This window comes from Nanorana parkeri, unplaced genomic scaffold (genome assembly GCF_000935625.1).
Source record: "Nanorana parkeri isolate BGI_ZX_2015 unplaced genomic scaffold, ASM93562v1 scaffold15, whole genome shotgun sequence".
Taxonomy (NCBI): Eukaryota; Metazoa; Chordata; class Amphibia; order Anura; family Dicroglossidae; genus Nanorana; species Nanorana parkeri.
In genome coordinates this window covers 83,638-97,743 of record NW_017306283.1, presented here as the reverse complement: position 1 = coordinate 97,743, position 14,106 = coordinate 83,638, and the positions used below count along the sequence as shown (strand labels likewise).

The 14,106-nt window shown below is 38.4% G+C and overlaps 1 protein-coding gene across 1 annotated transcript in view; it reads left to right on the top strand.

The window, feature by feature from the left end:
- The window catches only part of MET (MET proto-oncogene, receptor tyrosine kinase), a 94,534-nt gene that overhangs the window by 34,804 nt on the left and 45,624 nt on the right, over positions 1 to 14,106 (top strand). Inside the window, exons 2-7 of the mRNA XM_018558899.1 lie at positions 800 to 991; positions 4,567 to 4,701; positions 7,270 to 7,443; positions 12,755 to 12,912; positions 13,133 to 13,235; positions 13,357 to 13,493. Of these exons, the coding sequence (XP_018414401.1) occupies positions 800 to 991; positions 4,567 to 4,701; positions 7,270 to 7,443; positions 12,755 to 12,912; positions 13,133 to 13,235; positions 13,357 to 13,493 (899 nt within the window). The remainder of the gene's footprint in view (positions 1 to 799; positions 992 to 4,566; positions 4,702 to 7,269; positions 7,444 to 12,754; positions 12,913 to 13,132; positions 13,236 to 13,356; positions 13,494 to 14,106) is intronic.

The following is a 14,106-nucleotide window of genomic DNA, read 5'->3' as shown; positions in this document are numbered from 1 at the left end:
ATATATATATATAAAAGAGACTACAGTTCCCATTTAAAGGACAAAATTAAAGCGGCTCTATCGCTAGAATAAAAACCTAAAAATAAGGGCTGGCTGTGAAATAAAAACCATATTTATGGTCCCGCCATCTGTGTTGCTGATGTTTGCTCTGTTAAAGAGCTGCAAAATAATCTGTGTTAGTTGCCAGAGATAGGAAGTGAAAAAAATCTGTCCAATGGTATGGCAGACAAGATAAAAACAAAATGAACTGTACGGAGCTAAGTAGACTATACACTATGCGGATTTCGGACAGTTCTCAATGAACCTGCCAAAATGTGCTCAGTGGATGACCCTGCTGGCACCCTTCTGCCAAGCATCCCTCAATCAGAAGATCGAAGGAGTCAATTGGACAATCTTGAGCTAAATGGTGGTTATAGCAGTCAGCTGCAAGCACCATTTGAGTATTCTGAAAGCAGCTGGCATCTGTTGTCAGAAAACAGTTGAAACAGCGGGGATTACTCCATCCACGCTGTTCAGCGGTGATGGAGGAATCTGTTCTATTTTCTTAATTCCGCTGGCAAGAAAATTTAAAAGTGTATATTCAGCTTTAGGCTTTAAATTAGATGGTTTGTGTAAAAGTCTGCTTTCTAGAACTAGTTAGGTTTAATCTATTTTGTTTTGTACTAACCTGTCCTAATACGTGTTTGAAATTTTGTAGCTCTGTTGACACTATTTTACCATGTTAAACTGTGCTAAGTGCATCTCTAAGAGTCATGTCATGTTGTGTCTTGATTGCTGACTGTAAGTCTTACTTTTCCAGACATATCTGAGGAATGCCTCTCAGTGTTCTTCTCCGATTGATGAACATCGTGTAGAAGTTTCCAACCCGCTACATCGTCTTGACTTGTTTATGGGTCAGTTTAATAATGTGTTGCTGACCTCCATCTCAGTCTTCACTCAAGGCAGCCTCACCATAGCAAATCTAGGCACGTCTGGTGGTCGCTTCATGCAGGTTAGCTGGCCCTTCATTTGTTTCTGTATTAAAAATGAAAAAGAAATAACTAAACTGTGGATTGTTTGATTGGCACAAATGTCAAGCTTCTAATACAGACATTATACAAATATAGCATATGTGAAAAAGGCTTGTGCTCATATCATTGCAACAGTTTTCATCAAGTGGGATTGGCCATATTTTAGACACACAAATATTTAGCCCCTGAAGGCATACACCATATTCAGGGTGTAACATGTAACATTACCACATCCTAATATCCCCACCCCCTCCTGCCCCCCCTCTTACTTCATTAATGGGGACATGGACGGTACAGACAAGGACAGGAGGAAGAATCTGCAGAAACCAGAGCATTGCACCCACCATCCACTGATCGCAGTTGCAATACTTTACTGACTCCAATGCCAAAAAATACTAACTGTACATTTTTTCTTTTATGAAGAAGCGTGTATTTTGTAATTTATTTTCCAAAAAGTGGACTTTACCTTTAAGGCCACATTCACACCTAGGCGTTTTGTTACATGTAGTTATCAGCACTGAAACGTTCAAGACAAAAAATCCCATTTATTTCTTTAGCTCCCCTTCACACCTAAGCACAGAGTCGTGCGTAAAAAAATGCCTGTTGCTGTAAAAAGTACATGAGCTTCCCTCAGAAAATCAGTGTGATTTGTCCCCATAGACTCAATAGGAAACGCGTGACACAATTTTTATGCTTGTGTTTTTTTGCGTGCATTTTAAGCGTATTTCCCATTTACATCAATATGTCATAATCTGCTCACAAAAACACGCGACTTAACATACTCGTGGAAAACGTGCATAAAAACACGCATAATCTGCACTGAAACGCTGCCGCCTAGGTGTGAATGAAACCTGTTCACGTATGTATTTTACATGGTTTTAGTCCTACACTCTTATATAGTTAAGCTGTCCAGCTTTATAACAGACATCAATTTTTGCAGGTTTTAAAACTAATAAAAATACAATCAGTATGCATGTTATGCTTTATGTTTCTCATGTTAGCTTCTTTTTTAGAAAGCTAATTGACTTCCTGTAGCATTATATGCTTTGAATGAGAAAGTAAGAGCAATGTAAAAATTGTGACAAAACTACAAATAGTATTCTCACTACTGTATAGCCAGCCATAGCCAAACAATGACAATGCACAAATTAAAAGTGCAATGCAGGAATGGCTTCATCAGCTGCTTCTAACCCACTGGGGTTGATTTACTAAATGGGTTGAGAAGGTTCAATTTTCAAAGTGAACATTCTCTGAATGTTAGTAAATGATGGGGAGCAGGGTTCAATTTCATCCTCTAATCATGCACAAGACATATGTTCCACCTGATTGGGTATTTAAAGAAGAACTCTGGGAAAAACTTGTATTAACCACACTGCAAGGGTTAACTGCTTGTTTTTGCTCTAGGTGCTAAAAAAAATTATACTAACCCGAACCGCCGGGCTGCTTCTCTGGTCTCCGAAGCCTCTCTCCTCCTACACTGCATCATTGTAATGACCCTCAGCGTCCTCATGCCTATACACTGTATATAGAACTTGATGGTTTACTTAGACCACTACAGAGGAGGGGAAGAGAGGCTGGAAGGACCAGTCTAAGAACAAGCCGGCGCCGCGGTTCAGGTGAATATTACTTTTTTTAACACCTAGACAAAAGTTAGTAGTCCCACTGCAAGGGTTAATAACATTTTCCCCAGAGTTCTTCTTCAATGAGAACATGGCTTCACCTTATTTACTAAGCCAATTGAACATTCACTATGTAATGTCTTCTCATTTTCTAAATGAACCTAACTATTTTGCAACATTTATAGGCATATTTATAAACCGTGGATATGGCATTCACTTCCATCATTGATTCTACTATGGCATTCACTAAGCACTCACAAATCATTGGTGAATCATTCCCTGTAATTAAAAAAAACATGGACCAGGAAGATTCACCTACAGTCAATATTTGATGAATGTCACAGTCACTTTATAAATAAGCCCCTTAGTGCGTGAGCAGAGGAAGAATCTTTAATTCTTCATGCTGGAAGACCTTTGGAGTTTGTCATTCCACCTACTAATTGTTTACCATACTAGAGAAACTCTATTGATAGCACATGGATCTTGGCTCATAAACAAAAAATTAGTGCCCATGTGTACAAGCTTTGGTTACCTACTTTTCAACTGAGAGCAAGTGACTGAAAATATGAAACATATGCACAATTGTTTAGTGGCAGTTTGAGTTGTAATGTGGAGAGCACAATAGATTGACATTGTTCTTATTATTGTTTTTGTTGACTGTGACAGATGTTTTTAGTGAAAGACCTTAAATTGGTAATTGCAAGATGTTTTGATTGATCAAGTGTTAACCGGGGCCTGTGTGCTTGCTTCATTCCATGATTAGGTGGTGTGAATATGACAAAACACATGGGTAATATAGTTATTGAGGCAGCTGCCAATGGAGTCAGGAAAATAGCAAGAAATTTACTTCCTTCCTATGCTAAAACTTGCAGAAAAGTTTTCCACGCTCACTTTTTTTTTATTTCACGTGAAACCTTGCAGCTGTTCCAGTGTCTCTCATTGTTTGCGTCCAGTCTGAGTCTGGGAAATACAGGAGTACAGCTGTTAACTGAACAGTCAGTCAGGTATTTCACTATGGATAACTTTGCAGCTAAGTGAAGAACTGTAGAGTTATGCCAGTTAACAACACACTGCCATTACTGCATTCGTTTATGGTAATTAGATATTTCAGGGCAAATGTGAATGGAATGTCAGTATTTATTTCATGATAAACTTGTTATACTGTAGTTTGGGTCATTTATATTGTGTTCATTCTGTGTGAGAATCAGAGCATGAAGCCTAAATATCATAAGCAGAATTAAATCTTTTTTCACACAGTGAACTCTGCGTGAACATTGAAACACTGGTCTGACAACCATGAACGTGTATTTCATAATTACTCATTTCAATACTGTAATATTTCCACCTGTTATATTCTAACTTTGTTATTTATGATGGACTGTATAAAAACTTGTGTGCTCAATTTTCTTTTGAGATGATCCTTTAGGAGAGAGTGTTTTGTGATGATCTTGAGATTATCTTTAGCTCTTTTTGGGTTCCTGCTATAGTAATACTAGCCATATGCACCATTAACATCAAGTTGGTGTTTTAGGAACAATGGACAAAATGCTCTGGTACCCTTTTAGAAAATAACAGCCTTGAAGGGAAAACAGTTTTTCTTGCCCAATTTTGTAGGAGCCACAAGACTATTGGGGTTATGTTCAATTAACCTTCCCCCTTTGTTCCCCCCATGATGCAAGAACTGGTACAGTTGAGTAAACTAAATTTAAGTGAATAATCTACCAGAAATCCTCAGTCTTCTCTGTTATGCAACACATTTTCCTCAGTATAAAAAGAGGGGGAAAAAGAGTTAAAGTTTACCATTCCCAACTAATTTTTTTTTATTGTTTGAATGATGTCCATAATGACTTCTAGAATAATTGCTTCATTAGTTTACTACATACTTAATAAAGAAAAAAAGTCAATGCTCTTAATGAATCTTTTTATTTTATTTTCAGGTTGTAATTTCTCGTTCTGTTCAAACTCAGCCTCATGTCAATATTGCCCTTGACACGCATCCCGTGTCTTCTGCAGTGGTGATCAATGAGACATCCAAGCAGAATGGATATGTTCTAGTTAGTACGGGAAAGAAGGTAAGAATCACCCTACATTATCTTTTTCTTAGATGTACATCATGCAACACAGCACTGCACACTGAACAGCATTTAAATGATAATTGACATCATAGAAACTCACATTTTATTGTGGAGGAAATTAAATGTATTATGATTGATTACTGCCAATCTGCACCATATGTTGCATTCCAGGCACATGTCTTTAATATCATTATATTTAATTTCTATTTATAATGTTTGCATTAAAAATTGTAAATATTTCTGTGATATTAGAAATATAGAGAGAACATTTATCCAGCTACACTGAAAATGGTGATGTCACCAGATACCATTGTAAATCAACTTAACCCATCAATTACTGGAAAGATGTTTACCTGGCTCATATGTTTGCAGTATCTCTGAGTAAGCCATGCATTTTTACTCAATCCAAGCCAATCCTACTGATTTTTAGCTCAGTATTTGGTGCTGTATTTAAAACAAACATGGTAGTTTTTATTGCTACATTTTGTTTTGTCAAAACTTCCTAGTAAACATACTTGCATACAATCACATGTTAAAATGCATCTGTTTATAAAGATCTTGCAATTACTTGTTTAAATTAAATTTCTGATTCACTTGCTGTAAATTATAATACTTTTAGGATAGATCAAGGTGTTATGTGACCACATGTTATTTTCAAGGCCAAGTGCAGTTGTAAATGTCCCTGAACTCAAAGTTGAATCCTTATAACCCAATTCAAATATCCTCAACCTATTACACTAAAATCCACACTTTACACGAATTAACAATTGCAGTAAGTTAATATACTGTACAATAATGGACATAAATTGTGACAGACACAAAAGGGTTAGTTAAAAGGAGTATTTAAAGTTCAGTTTGCAAAGGAATGTTACAAAATGTAGTATATAAAGTAGACCTGTGTTCACGTCATACTTCCATTTGCACAAGATTTTTATTTTTAGCATGATTGGGTATTAAATGTGAATTTATTTACTAAGTCCATTTACTTTGCAAAGTGAACAGTTGGTAAATCAAACCTAGACTGTGTTTAAGGAGTTTACAGTTATTTTGGTCGTTCATTTTCAGAACAAATTTCATCAGGTATAACACTCTCAAACAGGATGTATTATTATCATAACTAAAGCCACTCACACACACTGATCCCCACTTAGCACAACCTCCAAGCAGCAGGGCACATACCATACATAAAATATCAATTTGCAGATGCTTGTGTAGCTGCAGGATGTCCACAACTACTTTTAACAAATTGAGTCATTTTTTTTTGTCAATCAATATAAATACATAATTAGCAGTAATAGTTTTTAAATTCCCAGTAGGTGTGGTAATGTAAATGTCTCAAGTTTCAGAGAAAAGAAAGAGCACCTTTAATGGAAAATATCTGCACAAAAGATACTTCCTTCTTTCATCCCCGGTCATACTTCCATAATTTCAGACTGTAAAGAAAATTACTGTCAGTGCTTAAGGCACAAAGGACTTTTATAGACATTTACATGTATATAATTCAGTTAAAAAGTTGCTAAAAACCACCTATCCCTTAGGCTAGTTATAGACATCAGAAAGCGATGAAATACTAAAGGACCTTCATTATGATATATATTTTCAGAGAGGTGAAGAAACCCCTAACACTGGCTTAATGATGGCTAAGAAAATCCATTTTGGATTATTGATTTCCCCCACAACCCACAAGACTTCTTGATAAGAAAGTGTTTGCAGAACTTTGGCTGCATGGTCATAGACAGAGGTGGCTGGATCTTCTTAAAGGAGAACTGTGGGGTCAGGGCTTTTCCCTATAGTTCTCCTAAGGGTCACGGGAGAACACAAACTAGCTACAGCTCATGGTATACTGAGACGCCGCAGCTGGAACGGATTCCGGCATTGCTGTCGAGATCCACCCAGCTGCGTGAGTGACAGCTGGCTCTGCCTATCCAGAGGCAGAGCCAACTGTGTCCGCCCCCTCCCCCGTTCGTTCCGCCAGTCAGCACTGGAAGATCTGAGTGGGGGGAATCCCTGCAGTGAGCCGTGAGTGACAGTCACGGCTCTCTGTAGGGATAGTTCGAGAAGTGAGCGAGCGACGCTATGTGTTTCCCGATCTACTGAGCCAACCTGTGACAGTTTCATTGTCACAGGTCGGCTCAGATTATGAGGCTGAGTGAAAATCACTCGCCTCATAATTCTCCTTTAATGCCACATTACATCCGTGTCTAGCCTTGTACTTCAACTTCTGTGCTGCTACTGCCATTTCCGCTTGATTCTGGAGTAGGTTAGAAAATGAAACAAATAACTGACCAGTTGCTATGGACAACACTACTACTTTATACTAGCAATTCAATTAGGCAACACAAAAATGTACAAGATGAACTCTACTGTTATGCTACGAATATGTGTAATTTTAGCCTTTTTATTTACAGGTACAGTTTGTACATAGTAACATCAGATGATTTTACATGGGTGGAGAGGGGTAGTAAATGTGGATCTTGTATTGTACTACAAGGTCCACTATATGGTAATGTAAAGCGCCGTGAATGCATACATGTCATAACTGTTATTCTGTTTATATTCATGCAGATTATGAAGATCCCATTAGTAGGCCTTGGCTGTGAACACTACAAATCTTGCAGTCATTGCATCTCAACTCCTTCATATATGAATTGCGGCTGGTGCAAGAACCGTTGTTCCAGGAAAAACAACTGCTTTAACGAAGAGTGGACTCAGAAAACCTGCTCTCCAGTTGTGGCTGAGGTAATGTATATGTCAAATGAAATAAGACACATTGATGACCTTGGTCTTGTGCATTTCATCTAATAATATTCTTGAAGATAGCATGCAAAAAGGATTTTCAGAAATATGATTTTTCTTGAGGATTTGCATTTTGCAGGGTCTCCTGTTTGAAAAGTGAAACATAACATTTAAACATAACATTTTATAAATATTATCTGAAAATATTCAGACATTTTTATGGACTCAGATTGAGAAATATGGCTCATTAGGATAGCCCCCCACTCAAAACTTCAGTAGTTTTTCAATATTACATAGTTATATTGAAAAAAGATCTCGTCTATGGTCATTAGTTTAATCAAAATAATTAAATACTCAATTTCACTTCTTTTGTTAGCATAATGTTTTATCTTAAAGCAAATTAGTAAGTGTGCTAAAGGATCGCATAACCAGTTTACTAAGAGGGGCGCAACAGCTTCTGTGCACATAAAGCACCCCCCTCCCCCTCTCCAATTTTGCTGTGCCTCTTCCTTCACAGCTCGTTATCAGCATAGCAGCAGTTATTGCTATAAAGATTGCAGTCAAGAAAGGGGCAGCAGCCATTTTTGTTTCAGTGGGGACTGATAGGGATTGGGTTGAGAAATGATAGCACTAGTATTAAGATAAGCACTTCAATTGTACTAAGTACTGAAACATAAGATTTACTAAGGGAACAAGTAGAGTGCCCAGTGATTGATTGATTGATTGATTGATTGATTGGCTGATCTACTAATTTAGCATAGGTATTTATATACTGCAGAAAATGTATGCTTTGCTTTACATACTGCACATTCACATCAGTACCTGCCCTATTGCACATACATATAGGGCCAACTTAGACAGGAGCCATTTTCAGCATGTCTATAGTGTGGGAGGAAACCAGAGTACCCAGAGGTAACCCATGCAACCACAGGGGGAACAGAGAAACTCATTGCAGATAGCACTTTGACTGCAGTAAGGCTGAGTGATCTAGAGTGTAGTAAAAGAATAAACCATGATGTGCCAAACATTCTCCTGACATGCCTGCACTGCAACCTTTATAACAGTAAATTCTAATAAAAGCTGTGTATCTTGTTTGTTGTTTTTGTAGTGAACCATCCCATGATTTGTAAAAAAAAAAAAAAGCTGTTAAGATTTCTGCAGACAGTTTATAAGAAGGGCGTAGGTCTAATGCAAAAGTAGGATAAAGTGTACAAATGAGTGTACATATGAGCATATTTTATTTCCTTGTAATGAAGGTAAATCTGATGTAGTATAGAGCCCGACGCTGGAACAATTTTGTGTGGCTACCTTTGCCACCACATTGTACTGACTGCATTCTAGCATAGTTAATCGGTATTAGCAAGGCAAGGATCCTGCACAAAGTGCTAATGCCATCCAATACATAATAGCAAGATCTTTATGTGTTCAGAGATCATACACTCCCTTGCCGGCATGTTGCAAGCATTGGACCCTCAAGAAAAGCAACTAATACAATTCATGAACCATGCTGTTGCTATTCACTTAATAAATATATATTGTTTACATATATTGCAGGAGTATGGTGTGTTATACTCTCTAAGTTTTAGACAATGCCATCATTATTATGACCATTTTGGATTATAGATGATACGTTTTATTTCCTATGAGGTGCTGATTGTCATTTTGATGTAACAATATAAAAGCTAACATGAGTAGTTGATAACGGAAACACGTCCATGTGTTGTATTTTCCCTTAAACACAAAGCCCATAGTTTGTTGTGAAGTCTTGTCAAAGATAAAAGGGTTACATACAAAGTTATTGGAGTATATTGTTACACTGATATAAATGCTTCAAAACATAATGTAGAAATAAATCTTATAGTCCATTGTAGCATACATATCATACAAATGTTGTGTAGTTACTTTTATTGAAATGACTTTTCTAAAATCATCTAACCAGATTTGTATTTTTCCCACCATTGTTGTCATTTTAACACAATTTACATTATATAAAAAGTGCTTCCTTTGATAATTGTCAGTGCACAGCTTGGCGTATTCCTCTATTCCTATTAGAGAAAGAATAGGGGTAAACAAAGGTTCAGGGGAAGCATGCCAGTGTATGCAGTGTGCACAGAAATCCGAGCAGGTTTTTTTTTTGTTTGTCCTGTATGTAGTGCATTATGAACTTCCTTCCATGAAATCCATTGTTCCCCAGTGTCTTTTCAGGTTACAGTCATGAGTGAATGAACTGGATAGTTCTCTGACTTGCATATATATTATATATAAGTTACGAAGCTCTCCTGTTAGTATTGCTTGATGCTGTCTCTGCAGCAAACTATTTTCTGTAGCTCGATTAAACTAAACTCCAGGCAGACAGCTCAATTCACAGTTAAAACACATAAAGAACGTTACTGTCCTTATCCTCTCTGTTTCCTCCCTGTTCTGCAAGCTTTTTCAAGAGAAACTGTGCTCTGGAAGCTTTGCCCCAAAAAAACGGGGAGAGGGCAAGAACTAGTCACAAACCTTGCCTGTAGTCCCCCTGCAAATGGATTAGCCCTCATTTCCTGACTTACCATGCCTTGTTGTGCACTGTGTCTCTGTGTGGGGACAGCCATCGTTAGAGATTCAGGGCTTTGCTTCCTCATGTTGGGGCCTTCAGCAAGTAGAATAGTGAGCACAGTAGTGGCATAACCTAATCTGATTTCAAATCTCCTAAGACTAGCAGTCAGAGACTGCAGTGCCTTAGTTCTTACACTGCAGATATACAGCTATGAGGCTGTATGTGCAAGAGTGCCTATGTACACTCACATACCAGGAAGTGCACTGCTTTTTTATTGAGAAATTCATTTTTAGGGTGTAACTTGGTCATGATTAACAATTGTTCCATATAACATAACAAATCTTTATTTTTTGAGTTAAGATCCACTTTAAGAATTGGGACAGTCTCTGTCAAAATACACTTTTGGTTTGAAGAGTAAAGCACATTGTACTGCATAATGCAACCAAAGATTATGGGGGTTATTCATAAAGCTGCCGAAGGATCTAGCTGTAGCTACGGCTGATCCTTTAGCTAGCTTTGAGCCCAGGACCCCTTCGGTTCATTAGAACCGAAGGGCTGCTGTACGGGCTATTCACTATAGCCCGTAAAGTTCCCGAAGTTGGCCAAATGGCTCAGTCAAGGTGAAAGGTGAAGCTGGCCAAATGGCTGTCTCCGGCCACTTGCAGAGACAGATCAGCGTCCCCTGGTTACCAGGTAACCAGGGACGCTGATCTGTCATTACTCTCCCGGACGCTCCGGGAGTCTCCCGCTATTAGATAGTGGCTCCTGGCCGCCTGGGAGAGAAAAACCTTCTCCCCGAAAGGTTTACTCTGCTCAATCGAGCAGAGTAAACCTTTCCCTGCTCTTTTTTTTTTTTTTTGCTATTGCTTCTTTGCTATCTCCCCCCTGCATTACAAGAGCTTAGCAGAGCCGGAGGTGATATGAAAGCCGACTCTGCTGAGCTCTCATGGTACTGACAGTTCAGCGTCCACCTGGTTACTTGGTAACCAGTTCACGCTGATGTGTGAGTATCCTGAGAACTCCCGACTTTGCTAATCGTTTTCTTTTTTTTTTCTACTTTTTTAGACTATTTTTCTATTCTGCTCAGTACCACAGAGCTACCGAGCAGAATAGCGGAGCCGAATGCCTCTCTGCGTCATTCGGCTATTCACTCACTGCTGTCTGGCCCCTATGAGAATAGGCTGAATAGCAGCGAGTAGCCTGCCAGAAGTTCGGCTCAGCCGATCCAGATGTTGGATCGGCTGAGTTGAACTCCTTCTGCACTTCGGGTCGGCCGAGCATGCTGAGCATGTTCGGCCAACCCGAACCCAGGCGCAGCAAGCCGATGTACGGCTGATTTCAGTCGGTATATGGCTGAAATCAGCCGTACAAGCCTGAAGTGAATAGCCGAACAGCATTCGGCTCACTTCACTTCGGGTCGGTTATTCACACCGCTGCCCTCGGCAGCTTTGTGAATAACCCACTATGTGTTGTAAGTACTTCTTACTGAAGGAAAGGAATGATGTTTAACAGAGAGTAAATTAAAGTTGCTAATACGACAGCATAAGTGAAATGCAAGCACCCCTAGATGTCTGCATATATCACCATTTTAGTACTTTTGTTAGTATTTTGAGGAACCCATGAACCTGTCAGCATGCTTCGCCCATCCCAACTCCCCTTGGTCTTCGAAGCCTTAGGTGCATACTTTAGCATCTGCAAGCAGGGAGAAGGGGGGCGGGGGGTATATATAGGAAAGCAGTATCAGGACTTCAAGATAATTCCCTTGGTGCTCCACAGAAAACTAATAATGTAGCAACAGGTATATAATAATTTTATTGTACCAAGGTTTCTAAAGGCTTTGAGAGGCAGCCTGTAACTCAACAAAACATTGGTGCAATAAAGTTGTGATACCATCCTCCTTGTTCATCTGTGGAAGTGCCTACTATATCTGTTAATATATCATAATATAAAAGGAAAGAAAAGGAAACAATATAAGGGGCCATTCCCACCAGATGCATTGGGGTTGCACTGGCCATTTTTTCCAGTGCAGCCCCATCGCAAGACAATGCAATTTGGTTTGTCATGGATGGGTACAGTTCACATCACCGCGTTATGGTGGTGTGAGCTCCAAAAAGTACTGCATGCGTTACTTTTTTTTTGTGATGCAGAACAACCACCTCGCACAACACTGTGCCCATAGAACTTAATGAAATGTCACTTGTGACATTTCAATAAAGTGCTAAAAAAAAATAAGCAGTGCGATGTGTCGGGATCAACATATCAGCACAGTGCCAGGCAAGGCATCTAGTTCTAGTAACTTCTGTGTGACTTTATTAACCTCTTGCCGTCCGCCCGTAGTAGAAGAACGGATGGACGGCACTGCTGCATTGGCGGGTTGCCGTCGCCAGACGGCATTTTTTTTTTGCTCGCGCGCGCCCCCTAGCGGGCACGCACGGGCAGAAAAGACCCGTCCAATGCGAACACCCGGTACCGGGTGTTCACATTAGTAAATCTGCTAATAAGTAGTAAAGCTGAAAAAATGTTCTTCCTTATTTTCCTGTTTGATTTGCAAAATTACATATATCATGAGCAGCCTGTAGGAGCAATCTGGGCATATTTAAACTTCTCAAACTCAAGTGCCTTCCACTGAAGCAGATCACATACATTGTAAGGGCTTCTATAATATTACTGCCATTGTTATAATTGTTTCTACAGTGTTTTATAATAATTACAAACACAAACAAGTTCATCCATGAAAAGATTTAATTTGTACCTAAATATGTTTGTTTTTTTCAGATCATTCCAACATGTGCTCCATTTGATGGTGGTACTCAGCTAACAATATGCGGATGGGATTTTGTTTTAAACAAAGACACTACGGGCTTTCAGGATAATTCCGTGTTGTTTGGAAAATATAAATGCAAAATAGATGTAAAAAACAGCAGTCAAAACAAGTAAGATATTCTTGTTGGTCAAATCTTTCTTGCCTAAATAATAAAACCATATAGAAATAATTACATTGTACATATTTTAAGATTATATTATTTATATTATATTATATTATATTTATCACTTAAATCATGTCAGTCAGTGTTGAAAATAAGTTGAGTAATATCACATGATTTTTTATAAAATATAAGGTGTATCATTGTAGAATAATGTTTTATCTTTAAGGTTGGTCTGTAAGGTCAGTCAAGAAGCTAGTGTCACGTTCAACATTAGCAGCAGTGTGTCCAATGGAAAACAGACAGTGAATTTTACCTCATTCTCATTTGTGGTAAGTATTGATTTGCAGTGTGCTTGGGTTTATATATACATAATCATTTAATGCCAAGTCAGTAGAGTGCTTCTTTTTAATATGTATATACTTACTTGTACCTTATGTATTTATTTACAAGAACCCTGTGATAGCAGGCATTACTCCTACTTATGGACCACAGTCAGGGAAGACACTGCTTACGTTAAAAGGACATTATCTGAACAGTGGGAAGGACAGAAAAGTTTACATTGGAGAAGATGTATGCACTATCAAGAGGTAAATTATACACACTGACCATAGAGAAGATAATGACTGTCTTGTTGTTTGATAGAAGTTTTTTATTTCCTTTTTGGTGGCTATATGATAGAGACCCTTCCAATGACCACTCCAAGCTCGCTTCTGTGATGGACTACAATCTCATGTTTAGTTTACTAAATTCTATTGAAATTATAGTCTATCAGGGGAGCGAGCTTGGAGTGATGGCTACTTTACAACACATACACAGGGACCATGGGGAACAAAAGTAGCCCCCCTCCAGAAGGAAGGACAGTGTAGGCATGGATTCAGAGATGATTTGAGGATCTTCCGCTGGGTAATGCACTAATAAGCTAAATTTTTGTTAATAGGTAAGGTACTTAAATGCATTTTTAAGATTTAACTCCTACGTTTAGTGTCCCTTTAATCTCTTATTGCCTCTCCCACCCATCTAGATAATACACAAATCAGAATAGTCCTTAAATGCTTATCATTACCTTGCCTTTAATAGAATATTTCATATATAATAAAATATTATTTTAGTGCACTTGTAAGAAAATATTATACAATTTTAATGTCACTGTATGTTATTGTAGAAGAAATGGTAATTGTCTAAGGGTTAATATAGAAATCA